The following is a 19,175-nucleotide window of genomic DNA, read 5'->3' on the forward strand; positions in this document are numbered from 1 at the left end:
TCCCGTGATGGGGGTCTCTATTAGCTGGGGGGCACATAGTGATTCGGAACGAATGAGGCAGAGGAAGGGATGGCAATGGAATAGGCACAGGAGTTTCAACGGGGACTTTTGTGGGTAGTCAGCCAGGGAGCGTGTGTGTGTGTGGGGGTGTATAAAGAGAGAGAGAGAGACAGAGAAAGAGACAGAGAGAGACAGAGAGAGACAGAGACAGAGAGAGACAGAGAGACTGAGACAGAGAGAGACAGAGAGAGAGACAGAGAGTCTGAGACAGAGAGACTGAGACAGAGAGAGACAGAGACAGAGAGAGACAGAGAAACAGAGACAGATAGAGACAGAGAGAGACAGAGAGAGACAGAGACAGAGAGAGACAGAGAAACAGAGACAGATAGAGACAGAGAGAGACAGAGAGAGACAGAGACAGAGAGAGACAGAGAGACTGAGACAGAGAGAGACAGAGAGAGAGAGACAGAGAGTCTGAGACAGAGAGACTGAGACAGAGAGAGACAGAGACAGAGACAGAAAGAGACAGAGAAACAGAGACAGAGAGAGACAGAGAGACTGAGACAGAGAGAGACAGAGACAGAGACAGAGAGAGACAGAGAGAGAGACAGAGAGAGACAGAGAGACTGAGACAGAGAGACTGAGACAGAGAACAGAGACAGATAGAGACAGAGAGAGACAGAGACACAGAGAGAGAGTCTGAAACAGAGAGACAGAGAGACTGAGACAGGGGACAGGGGAGAGGAGGCAGAACACTCGACTGCTTTTTTCCAGCTCGCCCAGTCCCTTCATTGTTAAATCCACTCTCTCTAAAGCTTTTCCTGCCTGCCCTCTGCGGTTTCCTCTGCCACGAGCCTCTTCCTTTAGCTGGTGACTGCTCTGTCCCGCTCCTCCCCCAGCCTGTCTGCCAGCTCCTCGGCGGCACCTCCCTCACGGTCCGGGCACAGGTGTCTTGTGGACGGGACCCCGGCCCTCCGCGCTTCTCTCTGCATTTCTCATTTCATGTGATCCCGCGACGTCACCGACTCCAAGGGCTGAGTGGTCACTTCCGTATTTCAGACAAATGCCTGGCCGAGCCTTCTCCAAAATGCCTGTCGCCTACTACATTGCTTGAGTTGGGGCTCGCTGCCCTCTGCACAGTGGTTAGCCCTTCCGGGTGCTCTGCAGACAGGCCTCGTGGGGCTGGGCCCTCCCCGGAGGAGGCCTTCGGCCTCTGCTTGCCCATGTTTGCTGGGATGCCCGGGGCCTGGAGCTGGGACTCCTATTCTGACAAGTCACAGGATCCCAGAACCTGAGAGGAGACAGGGAGGAAGGTGCAGGGTAGCCTGCCCAGTGGTGCTCATGTGACATCAAGCCCCAGCCAGGCCCGGCTCTTCAGGGACCCCCGATGCATTTTCTGGGACCATAGGGGGCCCTCTAGGCTTCTCCTCCCGACTCTGCCCCATGGACCCCCCAGAAAGTGTGATGGGGCGCCCCTGTGGGCCCCGTGGTCAGCCCGGGCCATACAGACTGCACAGTCACAGGCAAGGCCGAGCCTAGGACCTGGAAGCGCCAGACCAGCTGACGAGGAAGTTTGGAAGCCCGGGCCAGCCTGGGCATAAATAGCCCCGGTCAGCACAGCTCCGGGATAAAATTAGCTGCAGCCTCAGCCCTCCCAGCTCCGCTGCTCGCTTGGGGGCCTCCCTAGGGCAAAGGCAGCATGGAAGGCACCATTTCCACAGCCAGGGCCTCCAGCAAAATCACCAAGAAAACCTTCCTTGAGGCTCTGAAAGCGAATGACTTTGGGAAGCTGAAGGCGCTTTTAGTCCAAAGGAAAGCTGATGTGGATACGGTGTTTGAAGTGGAGGATGAGAACATGGTCTTGGCATCTTACAAGCAAGGTAAAGGCAGGGAGTGCTCAGGGTTTCCGGGCCCCCGGCCGCCGGGGCTGCGGATGGCCTGGGACCAGTTCTGCACGGGCGCTCTCCAGAGGAAGCACCTGGCTCCCGCCCCGTCTGGTCTCTGGTCCGGCCCGCAGTGTCTGTCCATCCGTCTGTTCATGAATCCACTTATTCACCCCTCTGTCCACACGGCCATTGTGGTCTGTCTTTTCTAACTTCCTTTGGGATGAAGGAATCTGTCCAGCAGCTCAGGCTTCAGGGACTCTTGGAGGCCGTCCTCAGGTCTCCCAAAAGGCTCCCTCCAGCCCTGCGTCCTTGGGGGCTCAGCTTCTGCCTGGCCTTGTCCTGGGCATGGGGCCTGCTGGGACCCAGGGAGTGGGCTGACTTTGAGCCAGCCGTTTGAACAGATTCTCCTTGCTGCCGGAGAGGGGGTCACTCCAGAACCAAGTCCAGAACCCTCCTCTTCTTCAGAAGAGCTGCGGCCGTCTGTCGGTCTGTCTGGGCCCAGTTTTGCTTAGACCCTCTGGGAGGAAAGGAGGCAGCTGTAAGCCTGTCTCAGCCTCCCCCCGGAGGACAGTTCAGGGAGGATCCCCACAAAGAGGAGAACACAGCTCTAGCATGGGGTGGCAATGCAGAGGCAAGGTTGGGACCTACAGGAATTGGCCCTTTGCGAGCCCATCTGTACCAGCGGCTCCACCGGCCTTTCCCTCTCGAGCAGAACTTGGAGGGTTCTGGCCTAGGGCTGGGATGAGACCATGGCAGGGGAGGCTGGACTCAGACTGTGGCAAAGGAACTGGGGAAGGCTTTTGGAGGAAAAAGTGAATTTCACAGATTTAGATGAATGATAAGAATGGCCGCTCTGCCTCCACTCCAGAGAGCCCCTTGGCTATTTTTCTAGCAGGGGGAAGAAGGACCAATCTGACATTGTGCTATCATTGTTGGGGGGGCTCCTATTATGGAGAATTCATCCCCTGATATATAGCTCAACAATCCAGCTGTAACAGAGCTTGAGAGAGTGGTCCAGGCAGCCCCTGTATGTGTCAGAGGGAGCACTTGAACACAGATCTTCATGATCCTGAGGCCGGCCCAGGCTCTTCACAGATTGCGTGTGGCATCCCATAATCAGGCTATACATAGTATTATTCCCATTTTACAGCTAAAGAGACTGAGCCTTGGAGAGGGGATGTGTCTGCCCAGTGGTCAGACTGAGTGGGATTCAAGTTTCCAAGAGTGCTCTTCAACTTCCTACATTAAGCAGCCTCTCTAAGAATCTAAGATCAATTCAGTTTGTTGCCCACATGACTGACCCAGCAGATGGTGGGCACTGACGGCATCTGGGGGTGCTCAGAGAGCTTTCATTTGTCGATTTGCTTTCACCATAGGAAATGACTTGGTTGGTCCCTTAATATCCCTGCTCTAAGATGTCCAGCTGGCCACTCCCCATCCCCAGGGTGGTCACGCCAAGCTCTGAGGCCAGGGAGGGACCCTGGGCTCCAGGGTGCCATCTTCAATGCTTGGGTCAGTTTAGATTCTTTCTTCAAGCTCTCTCCTGTAAGTGGATGTTTGATTTGGTGAGAAAAAGCAAGTGCCATGTCCCCTCTGCCCCCTGCCCGAGGAAGGGAACAGTGCCCTTAAGAAGGAGCTGAGGGAGTTATGGGACTCAGGGCTAAAATCAATGGATGGGGAGTCAGGAAAGTTTAAGTTCAAATTCTGCCACTGCCACTTCCTAGGGGTGCAACCCTGGATGAGTCACCTTGCCTCTCTCCATCTCACTGTCCTCGTTGTAAAATAGAGATTTGTGGTGAGACTCCAGTGAGACAATGTACATACAGTAGTTTTTTAGGAGGGAATGGGGATGAGGGAAGAAGGGGAACTCACCATCTTCCTCATCCCAGTTTCTATCCATGGAGGAAAGGGCCAGAGCAAAAGATCATGCTCATTTTTAAAGTCACAAATGCAGCTCTGGGGTGGAGGGGTAGATAAGAAGACTCCCCATGGAGAGACTCATAGAATCCCAGAATTGGAAGGGAGCATGCCTTCCTGGGGAATGTCGATCACGACCAGAACTGAACCTTCCCTCCTCTAGATCCTCACACTCAGGAAAATGCCAAAAATCGTGACCTAATGGTGTCAAAACTATTCATCTCTGCTTCTATGGTTCATTAAAAAAAAATTCCATTTATTTTCAAAATTTTTACTTTATGGACATTTTTAATGTATCCCCGTGCTCCTCTCCTCCTCTGCTCCAAAGATCCATCCTTCAGAAGAGAGTGAAAAAGCAAAACAATCAAACAAAAAAAAAACCTCATTTCATCAAAACTAAACAACATAATGTATCCAGCAAGTCTGGGATTATCTACAACATTCTATCCTCACTGAATTCTGAGAAGAAAAGGGGAGGTGATTTCTCTTGTCTCCTTTTGAGATTGTTCTGTTGGTTTTCTTTCCATCCATGTTGTTGAAGTCCTGGTATATCTTGTTCCTCTTTCTACTTTCTTTACTTTGCATCTGTTAAGATGTCTTCCTGTTTCTCAGCATGGAGCACATTCATCAGCAGTGCAGTCATGCCCCATTTTCCAATTCCCTTCTCAAGTTGACTATTCCCATGTTTTATAATCTTTTCCATTTGGGGCTGTGAGGCAAAAGTCTGATTTGTCTTCATTTGCATTTCACTTAATATGTGTGATTTGGAACATTTTCATGTGGTTGTTAATAGTTTGCAATTCTGTTTTGAAAAGGGCTTGTTAGTATTCTCTAACCATTTATCCAAGGAGGAGTGAGATTTGGCCTTATACATTTCTGTTGGCTGTCTACATTTTCCCTAGTCAGTTGTTTCCACCCTTATCCCAGTTGCATTATTTTTGTGTGCAAAAGTTTTAAAATTTCATGTAATCAAACCAATTGAATTCATCTTTCATAGCCATCCATATCTTTTTCTTAATTAAAAGCCATAGCTTTAAAAGGTTCTCTGCTTTTTAAATACTATATTCAGTATCCATTCTGAGTATTGTTCAATGTAGTGCAAGATTCCCGTCTAAATTGAATTTCTGCCAGGCTTTTCATTAGTTGTCCTTCTTTTAAATGGGGAGTTCATTTTGAGAGAATTTTTGTTTTAAGGTTTATTGTATCTTGGGTTGTTGAGGTCAACTATTTCTGCATTTTTCTGTCTATTCTCTATTTTTCAACCAGTTTCAAATTGTTTTTTTTTTAATTAAATCTTAGGGATTTTTTTCTCCATTCTACTTAATCATCCCAAAACTGGAAAAAGAGAGAGGAAAAAGGGAAATAAACCCTTATGACAAATATTCAAGCAAAACAGATTCCTGCATTGGCCACATCCAAAAAATACATGTCTCATTTTTGTCAGGAGATGGATAGCAAGAATCTTAATCTGCTGGACCAACTAATTTTGATGACTATTCCTTTAAAGGGGGCAGGTAGGTAGTGTAATGGATAGAGCATTAACCCTGGAGTAAGAAGGACCTGAGTTCAAATCCAGCCTCATATGCTTCCTAGCTGTGTGAGCCTGAGTAAGTCACTTAATCCTGTTTGCCTCAATTTTCTCACCTATAAAATGAACTGGAGAAGAAAGTGACAAATGCTAAATCATGAAGATTCTGACAGAGCTAAAAAAAAAAAAAAAGTTAAACAGCAATTCCTTTATGATATAACTTGGCACCTAGAAGGGCTATTTCTCCTTCATTCCTATTTCTCCTATCCCTTCCCCATTTCCACATGACATTCTAGTTTGTATGTTCCTTTAAATACAGTTTATGATTTTTATTAGTATCCCTAAAGTCACCCCTTTGTAGTTTGATTGAATATAGCACTAAAAATGTAAAGTAATTTAGGTAGTATTGTCATTTTATTATGTTGACAGGACCTAACATGTGCACTAAATAGTCTTCTAGTCATTTGAGTTCTTTATTTTTTTTAAGGAGAACTTTATAATAGAATCTGTTCGGATAGTAAATGTGGGTTGGTAGATTGAGCCACGAATATTTTATGTATTTTATAGTGATTTTGAATAGGAGTTCCCTTTCTATTATTCTCTTCAGGATTTTGTTATTGCTGTGTATAATTTATTTTTAATTGTATGTAGGGGATTATTTTTCATCTTATTATTTTCAATTAATTGTTTCAATTAATTCCCATGATTTTCTATGTAAACCATAATGTCATAAGCAAATCCTTTTGTCTGCTATTTGTCTACATTTGTGCCTTTAATTTTTCTCGTTTAACTGCCATCGCAAGGTCTTCTATCACAGCTTCACAAAATTTGAGAGCTGGAAGGGACACCAGAAACTATCTAGTCCAACTCATACACAGAAGAAATCTGCACTATATCATATTCAAGTGTTGGATGCTCTGGAAAGGGGAGATCCACTACTTCCCAAGGCAGCCTGTTCTACTTCAGGACAGCTCAAATTGTTAAGAAGTTTATTGCATAAAATATCATAACTTTGGAGTCAGAAACGTCTGAGATGAAATCGTGCTTCCGATATTTACCATCTCTTTAATCTTGGAGAAGTCACTCCACCTTTGTGTCTTGATTTCCTCATCTGAAAGTAGGGATGATTACAACCTCTGTGTCCCAGTGTTGTTGTGATGATTTTAAAAAGAGATAGCATTTGTAAAGTGCTCATTGTTGTTGTTATTGTTAGTTTATAATTATCACTGTTCCTAATACTGCCTTCTTCAGGCAAATCCCTCCATCACATGATAGTTTTTTTGATTATTTAAGCACATATAACATAGATAGCATGTCTCCTCCACTCCCACCCAAAGTTTTCTTATCTCTATGCCAAGGGCCATTAATGGAACCTCCTATGGCATGAACTCAGAGCTCTTCATCATCCTGATTATCCTCATCTCCAGGTGATCTATGGTGCCCTGAATGGACACTATTCCCTGCTCAATTCCCATAAGCTGTGCTTCTCTTAATGAGAATTGAAATTACATTAAACCTTTGAAGCCCACTAAATCCTAGATCTTTATCAGAGCAACTGTTATCTAATCCATTATCCCTACATTATACTAAAGACATTGATTTCTTGTGAATTAGATTTAAAATATTTCTTAGATTTTTGTCAAATGGATATTTCTTAGAATTATGTCAGGGGAAAAGGCATCCTTGCTTTTCTCTGTATTCTGCATTTACTGGAAATACATCAAGCATTTCAAGCACATAATGCTAGTTTTTAGTTTTATTGTATTGTAAAACACCTTTCTATGCCTATGATTTGTAAGTTTTGTTTCATTTTTAGCATAAAGAAGTATATTTTTTCAAAGGACTTTTCTGCATCTATTGAAATGATCTTGTGATTTGGGAAATTTTTTGTTTTCAATATGACAAAGTGTATATGTTATTCAATTGAATCTCCCTTGAATCCCTGGTATAAATCTGACTTTATCATAGTAAATGATTTTGGAGAATAAATTAATTTCTTTTTTTGGACAGAATATTTTTTATAACTTTTATATCCATATTTATTCATGACACTGGTCCACAGGAGTTCTGTTTTCCTTTATCTTTTCTTGATGTAGGCATTAGTGTTATTAATTATATTGTCTTAAAAAATCTTCCTCCATTTTTGAAAATAATTTCTGTTGTATACGTATTATTTGCTCTTTACATTTTAAGAATATTTTCTTATAAATGCTGGTAGGCAAGAGTGCTTGTTAGTGGCAGTTCACTTATAGTTGTTTCAAGCATGTTTTCTGAAATTGGATAATTTATGATCTCATCTGATATCTTATTCATTGGGTAGTTCATATTTTTGGTCTCAGTTTTGCTGACATAGAATTATGTTAAGTTCTTACTAGGTGGTAAGTCGGTACTTAACCATTCTCTAGCTCAGGGTTCACACCTTTAGTTCAAACATTTAAAGAAGCAAGTTCATTGGTTGTAGGAGTTCCCACAAGCCCCTGGGAGTACCCACAAGCCCATTCTCTGGGAGGATAAAAAGAGAAACATTGAGTCTGGAAGGAGCAGTCTGGATTGAGTCAAGGACAAGACTTCCCAGGAAAACTTCAGGGAAGCTCGAGGAGATTCAGAGCGAGGATTCAAGAAGAGGATTTGAGATTCTACCTTTGCTCTGGCTGGAGGATCCAGAAGTCTTGCAAGAAACCTGCTCATAGAGAAAAGGATTTAAAGAAAAGAAACCTCCTCCCAAAGAAGGATTATAATTGAGAGACAACAGGACTCTACAGAATTGCGTTCTGATAATTTTCTGTCTTTTGTGATTTTAATCACATTTTCATATTTTATGAGAGTTATTTCTAAGAAAAAAACGTAAGAGGACATGGCAATACTAGACATCAGAGCTGAAGGTGGAGGATGAATCAGTGATGGTACTAACTTTCTGAGCCTCGTGATGACATCACCAACAGTCAGAAAAATTGGGGAGGCGATTGTTCAGGATTAGGTGAAGAGTTTGGTTTGGGATTTGTTGTGTGAAGCTACATCAGTGGAGATGTCAGGTGGGCAGGTGAGGATTTTAGAAGAGTGAAAATCTAATTCAGATAGGCCACTAGATGATGCTGTAGTACACAGGGTGCAGGAAGACTTGTTTTGGCAAGTCCAAACCCAGCTTCAGACATTTCCTAGCAAGTCACTTCACCCTGCTTGCCTCAGTTTCCTCACCTGTCAAATGGGCTGGAGAAGAAAGTAGCCAAGATGCTCCAGGATCTGCCAAGAAGACTCCACATGGGGTCGTGAAGAGTCCAATGGTACTGAAGTGACTGAAGAACAAGTTCAGAGCCCCAGGCTGGGAATGAAAAGTTGATCTGGATTGGGTCAACTTGGAATGAGCAGATGCACAGAGGGAAGAATCTTTCTGTAATAATCTGGAAGTGGGTTTGAGTCACTTTGTTGGAACTGATGACATGATTTTGTCATCAAAGGAGTGCTTAAGTTGCAATTACTAGTACCTTCTTGGTTACTTGGAGATCTTTTCCACCAGCTGCTGAGCTTGGTTTTGACTCCATGAACATCATGCTCCGGCAATGGAAACCCTCTAGCAATTCTCCCCCTTGTCAGCTTCCTTTTGTGATCTGTCTTTCCCCCACTGGATTGTAAGCTCCTCCGGAGCAGAGCTTCTCTTTCTTGTTTGTATTTGTCCCCCCCTGCCTAACACAGTTCCTGGCACATAGTAGGTACTTAATAAATGTGATTGACTGTTCCCTCTTTTCCAAACCTTTTTATGGATGAAAAAGCATACAATGGCCTCAGCCAAGAAACACTTGATCTCCTCATTGAGATGACCACCAAGGACAGCACCAGTTAAGAGGACAAGTTCTTTGGTGAAACATCACACAGAGGGATCCCAAAAGACCTGGAATAACAAAACAAAGTAGATGAAGAGAGAGCCAGCTGATGGAATCTGGCTTAATATTAAACTAAGGCAGACTTTTCCCAAGACATTTGTGGATGAAACTAGAAGGAAAACAGCAGAACGACCACCAGAGGTGGAGCATTTGATCATGATCTGGTCCTGTTGGGAAGGACAGCAGAGCTACCGTATCTGGATCCCATTGGCTGGGTTCTTTATGTGGGGAAAGGGCAATAACACTTAGGATGACGAAGGAGGTGGGGAGATGAGGAAGAGACCTGAACAGGAAATCAAGAAAACATCCATAATGGAGGGAAGATGGTGCAGGGATTGAATTTCAACACCTTTGAGAGGGGAAACTTCTAATGCAATTGTTCAACAGAACAATATGGCAGCTACTTTCAAAGAGACAGGGGTTTGGCAACAGAGAGTTGGTAGCCCTGGTGTGTTCTTCCTTGGTCTAATCTCAGATAAAGTCATGTCTGTGCTGTCATGTGCTGTCATGGGTCTCAGGCACCCAATGCACTAGAGCCGGGGAGACTGTGTTCAAGTCTACGGAGCTCTGTCCCATGGAAGAGGAAAGAGCCTTTTTCCGTTCTGCACTTGAGCGCAAGGAGCAATGGGGACAAGCTGCGATGTGTTCAGGATTCATGAAGGGGAAGCACGGGCCAGAAGTCTGGAAGTGTCCTCTGGAGCCAGGAAGGGCTGGAAGTTCCCCACGGAGAGGCTTGCTCTTTTTCACAGGCCGACGGGCCACTGCTCTAGGCTTGGGGCTCAGGGGAACGGGCATCGCTTGGCAGGGGTGTGGTCGATGGCCTGGAGTGAGGAGGCTGGAACTGGGAGATCAAAGAGGAGGCTGAAGCCTCAGTCCTGGTGAGGAGTGATGAGGGCTGAGGCTAGTGGCCGCGTGATTACGGAGGAGGGCGAGAGATACCAGTCGGGCTGTGCTGGCCCACTCCTGTCTGACTCCTCGTGAGGCTTTCCTGGCTAAGATACTGCAGAGGCTTGTGGTTCCTTCTCTGGTTCATTTTACAGATTTAGATTTCCGAGGCAAAAGCAGGGCTAAGGGACTTGCCCAGGCTCCAGAACTCGGAGTGCCTGAGGACAGCTGGGAACCCATGAAGATTCCAGGCTCAAATCCGCCACAGTGCCACCTAGCGCCCCACGTGTAATACTGCACGAGCCAAACTGATGGGGACTGGTTGGGCTTGGAGAATGAAGGAGAGGCAGGAGTCAAGGAGGCTCCAGAGACTGGACCCCAGGAGACGCCGAGGACCGCGGGGTCCTCGCCAGAGAGAGGGAATGTTGGGAAGGACAGCTGGCTTCAGGTCTGACAGTGGACCTGAGATGCCCAGAGGCGTCTAAATGCCGGAGGGTAGTAGATGATAAAAAAAAAAAATGTTCAGGAGAAATTCTGGGGCTGAAGGTGTAATTCCAAGCGTCATCTGAGTGGGGAGGGTCCTTAAAGCCTGGGGGCCGGTGAGATCCAGGAGTGAGAGGTTGTAAAGAAGGGAGAAGAGGGAAAAGGGGAAGGGAGGGAGGGAAAGAGGGGAGGGAAAAGAGGGGAGAAAGAGAGGGAGGGGAGGGGGTCTTCTAACACACTGCAGCTTTTCTTTGGAAACCCCAACCTCTTCATAAGTGTGTGCACCCACTCACAGACACACAAACACAACCACACACACACACACACACACACACACACACACCCCGCACAGACCCACATGCCTAGCTGGTGATTCTGTCTCCTTGAGGCTCGGAGTGGAAGAGCCCAAAGTTGCTGATGTGAGTCACTAGGACTAGGGTTGGGCACAGCCTGCTGCCCCGGGCATCTCCTTAAACTTTGGAGCAGGGCACCTCTGTGCCAGCTGCTGTCCTTCCTGAGGGCCTCGGCCCTAAGCCTAGGCCACAGGGCACGGAGCGGGCGGCCCGCCCAAGGCCCTGACCCCAACTCTGTTTTCCAGGCTACTGGCTGCCCAACTACAAGCTGAAGTCATCCTGGGCCACGGGGCTGCATTTATCGGTCCTCTTCGGTCACACTGAGAGCCTCCTGGTGCTGCTGGACCATCACGCCACCATCAACTGTCGCCCCAATGGGAAGACCCCCCTCCACGTGGCTTGTGAGGTGGCCGACGTTGAGTGCGTCAAGATCCTATGTGACCACGGGGCAAAGCTCAATGCCTACTCCCTGAGCGGGCACACAGCCTTACACCTGTGCACCACGGAGAGCGCCATAGCTTGCGCCAAGCAGCTGGTGTGGAGAGGTAAGTCACGGCCTCTCGGACGTTCCCGATCTTCCGGCAGCACCATGATACATCCTCCAGGGCTCCCGTCTCCAAACGGGTTCTTGGTGGGACAAAAAGGGTGGAGGACATGTGATTAATTCCCTCAGACCGTCATGATAAAAGAATTGGAAACCCTGGGCCTCCATAGGTTCAAGGGAGGGCCTGGCACAGAGACCCACCAGGAGACCCTGGGCCCATGGAAATCACTCTTTCTTGAACCCAACATGGACAAGTGCCTTTCACAGTCATTGTGAGCTAAGGCCCCAGCCTCTGTCCCTGAGCTGAGTGGGGCTGGTTCTGGATGGAGTCTGCCATGACTGCCTGTCCGGCTCAGCCCTTGGGAGGCAGAGAGTCATCGGGGAGAGGGCGCCCCAAAAGGGCCTGCTCATGGGCTCTCCTACATGCCCCTTTTGGAATCTGTCAAAGGCAAGCACAGTCAGGTCCTCTCCACACTGTTTCTCCTCATTGGAAACAAAGGAGATTTAAATAATTTAAATTTAGTTAATCAATTACAATTAAATTAATTTTAAAATAATTTAAATTTAATTAATTAAAATTTAAATAATAGAATTAGCTAAGAGACAAGAAGGATTTTCCCCTAGACATGGATGCATACCCTCACAGGTTGCCATGCACTCCATGGGAAAGGGTGCACATGCAGGGAATCCACGGGTCAGGGAATGTGTGGCCAGCGCCACCTGGGCACTTCAGGAGGGATATGCTCCTGCCTTCTCTCATACATCGGTGCCAGCCGGATGCCGCTGCTGCTGTCCTTCTTTACCATCTGCTGGCCTTCAGATTCCTGAGGGACCGGGAGCTCCTGGGATGCTGGGGCTGTCCGACTTCGATCATCTGAGATGCAAATTCCTCCCCACCACACCTCAGCTGCTACCAGCGCAGGCTGCCAGCTTTGTACACTCTGCCTTTCTTGTTGCTATTCAGTTCTGTCTGCTTGTATCTGGACGCTGGAGCGGCCGGTCATTCCCTGGATGCTGGAGTGGCTGGCCATTCCCTTTATCCTATTGCCAGGTTTCTCAGCCTAAATTTTTGTCTGATAGTGTCTAAAATTTCCTGGTGACTCATACTTGCTAGCCTGGGTCCCCTTCAAATGATTCCAAGGGTTGCCGGTTTGTGCAGTCTGCCTTTCTTGTTGCTGTTAAATCTCAGGGCCATTTTAAAAATATAAAGAAGTTTGAGGGGCAACTTGTCATTTTTACATCCTTGTTGGCTCTTAAAAAGCAAACTGGCCAGCCTGAGAAACAGGGCTCAGGATCTAGCAAGGGAGGAAGCGCCAACTCTTGGGGGGATTTTGGCTGTTGATATTTTTCTTCCATTCTCTATCAGAGGGCAGCAGAAATGGGGGAGGAGATTTCTCTCACTGACTATTGCGTTTTGTATCAGAGCTGTTTATCTAGTAGGAGATAGCAGTCCCTCTGGGAAGTGAGAAATGAATGCAGCATCAGCCCTGACAGCAGAGAAGAGAGCCAGCTGTGGAGAGAATTAGCCCACGAAGTTAGGAAGTGAATAGCAGGGAGGCCCAGGGAGCTGTGCTGAGGAGCCCACCTAGTGGATTCCCTCTGAGGGCCCTGTAGATCTATGAGCATGAGTTGCTTTGGCCAAGGTGCCCGAGGTATACCCTTCTTTGACTGAAGTATCCCCTCCTCTGCCCAAGGTACACCCTCCTCTGCCCGAGGTACACCCTCCTTTGCCCGAGGTACACCCTCCTTTGCCCGAGGTACACCCTCCTCTGCCCAAGGTACACTCTCCTCTGCCCAAGGTACGCCCTTCTCCACCTGAGGTACACCCTCCTTTGCCCGAGGCACACCCTCCTCTGCCTGAGATACACCCTCCTCTGCCTGAAGTACCCCCTCTTCTGCCTGAAGTACATCTTCCTCTGCCCGAGGTACACCCTCCTCTGCCCAAGGTACACCCTCCTCTGCCCGAGGTACACCCTCCTCTGCCCGAGGTACGCCCTCCTCTGCCCGAGGTACACCCTCCTCTGCCCTGGTAGCTTGTTCATGCCCATTCTTCCCACTGATGACGTGCGGTTTTGTAAAAGAATAAGAACTGGGTTTGTTGAGATCGGGGGAATTTTTCTGCTACTTCACATTTCACCACCTTAGTGTTTGACCTGAGTTAATCTTGCTTGTGGTCACCCACAGGGGCTTGCAAGCTTCGGTTTAAAAATGTGAACTTGCAGATTGTTTCTGAGTTAGAGGTAGAGGGCGACCCCTTGCAGCTGGGGACCCCAACCCTAGGGTGTAATCTGTGAGTGTTGAGCTGGAGGGGGAGTGGAGAAGGGGTGGGGAATGCTAGAATATAGAATACTCAGGAGGGCTACTTCTGTAAGGTACAATTGATAAGGCGGAGGCATCTGGTTCAGAGTGGTGAATTCTTAAATCTGGGTAAGGGAGTCGGAACTTCACTTTGAGGGCAGAACAGAATCTCTGAAGGGTCTTTTGGGGGGGATTTTCAGGGAAGGCAATTGGGGTAAAGTGACTTGGCCAAGGTCACACAGCTAGTGAGTGTTAGATTTAAGCCTAAAACCACATTTGAACTCAGGTCCTCCTGATTTCAGGGTTCTTTCCCTTGTGCCATCTAGCTGCCCCACTTAGGAAGATTTTTAAGCAGAGAAGTCCCCTGACTTATCTGTCCTAATGGCTGACAGAAAGACAGATTGGAGGGGGGAAGGAAGAGTCAGGGAGACCTGTGGCTGTAACAGCCCAGTCCTAGAAGGGTCGCTGGCCCTGGGCCAGTGGCAGTGGGAAACGAGAAGAGGAGAGCCAGGAGGGATGGAAGGGCTGCCACAGAAATGGGGTCCAGGAGGCTCCCTATCTGATGGGACGGGAGTGCCCGAGGGAAGTCAAGAGCACTTGGAGGTTTCCCAGTAGGCTCGTTGCCTGCCACAAAGAGAGGGGGGCGTGGGGACCGGTGAGGAGCTCGGCGTGGCACACTGTGGAAGTGTCCCAGAGACTCGCATCCCAGAAGAGACGGCCAGGCTGGAGAGCGGGGTTTGGGCCCGCTGCACAGGGGACACAAAGAGAGGCTGCCCAAAGGGAACCCCATTAACTGAGGGGGGTAATGATGCGGCGCGGGTAAGGCAAGAAAAGCCCTGGCTCTCATTGGCTGCAGGTGAGCAGGAAGGAGAGCTGCTCCCGGAGTGAAGATGGGGGTCTCTGCGGCCTGAAAAGGCGCCTCGATGCCCGGACACTCGTCCACGGCAGGACACTTTCTTTCTTGGTTTGATGAGAGTCTGAAGCCAGGGATGAGCCGCTCAGCCCCCGCTGGGCTCAGGCGGCCGGTCCCTGCGTCCCACTGACATGGGGGCGGCTCGTGGAGCCTTCTCGAGGCTAGGCTCTGTTCGCTTTCCCCATGAGGACCCTTGTCAGAAGAGGGTCCCTGGCTGCTATTCTAAAAAGCCCCGAGCCATTCACTTACTCGGAGGCCGGCCTTTCAGCACCAAGGCCAGGGCCAGGCAGCAGCCCTGGGCTGAGGGGGGAGGTCAGCGAACACATTGGGAGGCCACGGAGGCCAGGCTGGGCTGAACCCTTGGGCCCATCCCCAGGCCTTTGCGCTCGGTGGTGCATTCTCCGTATGACCAGGAGGTGGCAATCTTGCCTCAAACTAAGGGATTTCAGAGGCTGTTCCCAACCGGCATGGCTGCCCTACAGGCTCAGGGCTCTGGCCAACAAAGCAATTAGGAGCATTTATTATGTGCCCATTGTGTGCCGGGCTAAGCACAGGGGACCCAAAGTGGCGAAAGCCAGCGCCTGCCCCAAGGGAGCGCCCGTCTAACGGTGGGGATGGGGGGGAGGGAACCACCAGCCAACAAAGGCCGTCCCCAGTTACAGACAGGATCCACTGGGGAGGATCTCCGAGAGAAGCCACTAAAGTAGGGCTGGGAAAGGGAGGACGAGCTGAGGTCCCAGAGGGCTTCTCCAGCTCATTTGACAGATGAAGAAACTGAGGCAGACGGGGTGAAATGACTTGCCACACAGCTAGTAGGTGTCTGAGGTCAGATCTGAACTCCAGGAGATGAGTGTTTCTGCCTGCAAGCCTGCTGCTGAATCCACCTCTCTGATGGATGGGCCCTGTCCCCCCCAAACCCGAAGTCCTCTCCTCTCCACCCCCCTTTCCTGATCCTCCTCTCCTCTCCTACTCCGCCCCCCACCACCATCCTCCTCTCCTCTTCCGTCCCTGTTCTCAGGCGCTAACGTGAACATGAAGACCAACAACGCCGACGAGGAGACGCCCCTGCACGTGGCGGTGCGCAGCGGGCTGCCCGAGCTGGCCGCCTTCTACGTGGAGCACGGCGCCCTGGTGGACAGCGTTAATGCCCACCTGGAGACCCCGCTGGCCCTGGCCGCCTACTGGGCGCTGCGGTTCAAGGAGCAGGAGTACAGCCCCCCGCACCACCGCGCCTGCCGCCTGCTGCTGGCGTCCAAGGCCCAGGTCAACGCCCGCGACGAGGACTTCAAGGCGCCGCTGCACAAGGCGGCCTGGAACTGCGACGAGAACGCCATGCAGCTGCTGCTGGAGGCCGGGGCCGAGGCCAACCTGCTGGACGTCAACGGCTGCGCCGCCATCCAGTACGTGCTCAAGGTGACCCCGGTGCGCCCCGCGGCCCGGCCCGACCGCTGCTACCAGCTGCTGCTCAACCACGGCGCCGCGCGCATCTACCCGCCCCAGTTCCACAAGGTGAATGGGGGGCCTGGGCCCTGTAGAGATAGCCAGGAGGAAGGGAAACTCTTGGACCCTCCGGCCCCAGGATGGGGCCCCCAGTGCCTCCCGTGCCCTCATCAGGAACCTGGAGAGCCCTGCACTAAGTCCTGTTGCTTTCACTGCCCTAGGAGCCCTAAAAAAATGGGTCCCGCAGTCAGAATGCCCAGGGAGCCAGGCCCAGGGCCCCCCGTGCTCGTACACCAGGTGGGGCTGGGCTGCTGGCAACTCCCAAGCACTCGGCCCCTGGTGGGCTGTGGGCCGGGGGGTTTCCAGGCCCCTTCCTCACAGGGGCACCTGGCTGTGCCTTCCTCTGTGAGGCTGCTGGGAAGCCCGGGCCGAGGAACACTTGTCCCAGCCCGAAGCCCCGCAGGGAGCCCCTCTCCTTGGCTGAGAGCTCTCCCATTCCCCCCCCCCCCCCCCCCCCGGCCACCAAACCCGGGCCAGGATCTCCAGGACACTCAGAAAGCCCCGAGCGAGCAGCTGCTGAGACCTAGAGGTGGGACATCGCGCCCGATCCTGCCTGAGCCCGAGAAGGCACCCAGTGTCTGGCCTAGATGCGGGGAGTCTGTGCCCCAGGGCCAGGAGAGGGGCCGGAGCAAGGAGAGAGTGACTGAGGGAATGAAAGAACGGGTGAATGGCGAGGGAGTGAGGGGCGCCCTCTATGTACCCGGCACCGTGCTGGGTTCGGGGCTCGGGACAGAAACCCTAGATCGTCCCTGCTCCCCAGGAGCCCATCTCCTAAGGGAAGGCCCCATTTCCTAGCTTAGGCAGTGTGGCAGAGGGGACGCCCCCTGTGGGGCAGAAAGCCTCCTCTCACCACTTGTGAACCCTCCGAAGCCCCTGGGGCTGCCGAGCTCTCTCTGGGGCATTCAGGCCTGCAGCCCCTGCAGGGGAAGCTTCTAGGTCACACCTGCATGGGGGTAGAGATCGCGGGGGCTGGATGGTCCAGGGGGCACCAATGTTTCCTGGACTCTGGGCCGTAGTCCTGGGCTGTCTTCATCAGGGAATGGGGGGGGGGGAAACACTCTCCCTCAGGGGCCTGGCTGGCTTGCCCGCCCTAAGACTGACAGCTGGGGGCAATGGCTTCCACCGACAGTGAGTGTGGAGGCTGGCCTCCTTGCCTCTGCTCAGTGGAAGCTTTTTGGGAGAAGCCCTGGTCTCCCTCTTGATCCCGGTAGTGGGCGCTCCGAGGCAAGAGCTCAGGGGTGCTTTGCACCGGTGAGGGGCGTTGACCTCCTGTCCCGTCACACAGGTGTTGGAGTCCTGCCACGCCCGCCCGCTGGCGGTCGAGGTGGTCGTCAATGCTTACGAACATATCGTGTGGACCCCTAAGTGGAAGAAGGCGGTTCCAGAGGACAGCCTGGAGGTGAGGGGCGATCTGGGCCCCGGGGCCTTTGACTATGGGTCAGGGCTGGGACACAAAGGGCAGCCCAGCAGGCCGGGGCAGATGCCCACTGCCCCGGTGCCACCCTTTTTGGCCCCCTCTCCTGAGATGAGCAGGGAGCAGGAGCACCCGGTGGTTTGGGGGCCGGCCCGCACCTCGACCTTATTTGTCTGTGACACACAAAGGGCCCCCCAGTCCGTGACCGGATCTCTGGTTATGAGCCTCGGCCTGTGGTTAGAGAGGCGCCCAGAACCCCTCTGTGCCCCCTGGGGTCAGGGAAGGATTCTGAAGGGTCAGGCACTGTCCTGCGGGTCATCCAGGGCACAGCCCAGGCCCTTTCCCAGACCTTGCGCTCCCGAGCAGGCGGGGTGGGGAGGGAGCACGTGGGCAGGCTCCTTGAGGGCAGCTGCTGGAGAGGAAGGAAGGGGCGCCCCGGGCTGGGGGGCTGCCGCACTCCCCGACCCTGAGCCGCCCCCCTGTCTCCCTCAGAGGTACTGGGACTTCTACCACTCTCTCTTCACCGTCTGCAGCAACACCCCCAGGTCCCTCCTGCACCTGTCCCGCTGTGCCGTGCGCAGGGCGCTGCTCGGGGGCTGCCACAGGGCCGTCCCCCTCCTGCCCCTGCCCGGCCACCTGAAGAGCTACCTGCTTCTGGAGCCCGAGGGCGTGGTGTACTGAGCCGCACTGCTCCGCCCCTGGGGGGAGGGGAGGGGCGCGGGGAGGGGGGGGGCCACATTTTGGAGAGAGCTGTCCCTAATGGAAGGGAGTGCCTCGGGAGGCAGGAATTCCCCTCTTGGGAGTCCTACAACAAGACTCAGCACGGTGAGGAGCCCTCCCCGCCCCCGGACTGAGCCGCCCCCCTCCCCCCAGTGGCCCCCGGGTCTGGGATGTGTCAGAATAAAAGCCCTGGCGCTGACTCTGAGTGGAACGCGGGATTCGGCTGGTTCCAGAGGCTTTAAGGGGGCGCGGGGGGGGGGGGGGGGGGGGGGAGGGGAGGGGGACGGGGAGAGCGGGCGGGACCCAGAGCCCCGGGGCGGCAGGGATCCGGTCCTTGGCCAAGGCCGCCCGGGGTTCCTTCTTCCCCGCTCCGTCCGGATCCCCCGGGAGTCGGGGTGAGGAAGGGACCCCAGCAGAGAAGCAGGGATGGGGAGCCCTCCCCCCCGGACAAGAGGGGGCGCCCCAGCTGTCGGAGGGCCGCGGGGCCCGGGACTGAGGAGGGGTGGAGGGAGGGGAGGAACGGGGGGGGGGGGGGGGGGGGGCCTCGCTCTCTCCGGGTCTTGGGGGCCGGCCGGGCCCACATGGGGGCGGGGCCTCAGAGCCACCAACCTTCCAAAGTGGAAGGCGGGGCTTGGGGGGGGCGCCTTCCCCAAGAGCTTGACCCCTGACGGTCGGGGATGTTTTGGGGGGCCCGGTTCCGGTGTCTCCCCCAATGAGATGTTTCCCTGGTACTGGGGACCCCCTCCCTGGGATCGGTTTGTGTAGAGAACAAAACCTGCCCCCTCCTGCGCTACCGAGAGCTCACTGGGGGGATGAAAGGCGGATGAGCGTCCTGTCCCCCATCTGCCCTCTGGAG

General features: G+C 52.1%; 1 protein-coding gene across 1 annotated transcript; it reads left to right on the top strand.

The window, feature by feature from the left end:
* Window positions 1-1,603: 1,603 nt before the first annotated feature.
* On the top strand, window positions 1,604-18,424 carry ASB4 (ankyrin repeat and SOCS box containing 4). The gene is made up of 5 exons (XM_074272077.1): window positions 1,604-1,880; window positions 11,176-11,475; window positions 15,704-16,194; window positions 17,471-17,584; window positions 18,092-18,424. Exons 1-5 carry the CDS (start codon window positions 1,700-1,702, stop codon window positions 18,278-18,280), a joined length of 1,275 nt encoding a protein of 424 aa, XP_074128178.1. The 5' UTR covers window positions 1,604-1,699; the 3' UTR covers window positions 18,281-18,424.
* The last annotated feature ends 751 nt before the right edge of the window (window positions 18,425-19,175 follow it).

This window comes from Sminthopsis crassicaudata, chromosome 5, assembly GCF_048593235.1.
Source record: "Sminthopsis crassicaudata isolate SCR6 chromosome 5, ASM4859323v1, whole genome shotgun sequence".
In the NCBI taxonomy this organism is placed as follows: domain Eukaryota; kingdom Metazoa; phylum Chordata; class Mammalia; order Dasyuromorphia; family Dasyuridae; genus Sminthopsis; species Sminthopsis crassicaudata.

Coding starts and splice junctions, on each gene's coding strand:
- ASB4 (XM_074272077.1), top strand. CDS start 1,700: ATGGAAGGCACCATTTCCACAGCCAGGGCCTCCAGCAAAATCACCAAG. Junction 16,195..17,470: donor ACCCGCCCCAGTTCCACAAG/GTGAATGGGGGG, acceptor CCCGTCACACAG/GTGTTGGAGTCCTGCCACGC. Junction 17,585..18,091: donor TTCCAGAGGACAGCCTGGAG/GTGAGGGGCGAT, acceptor TGTCTCCCTCAG/AGGTACTGGGACTTCTACCA.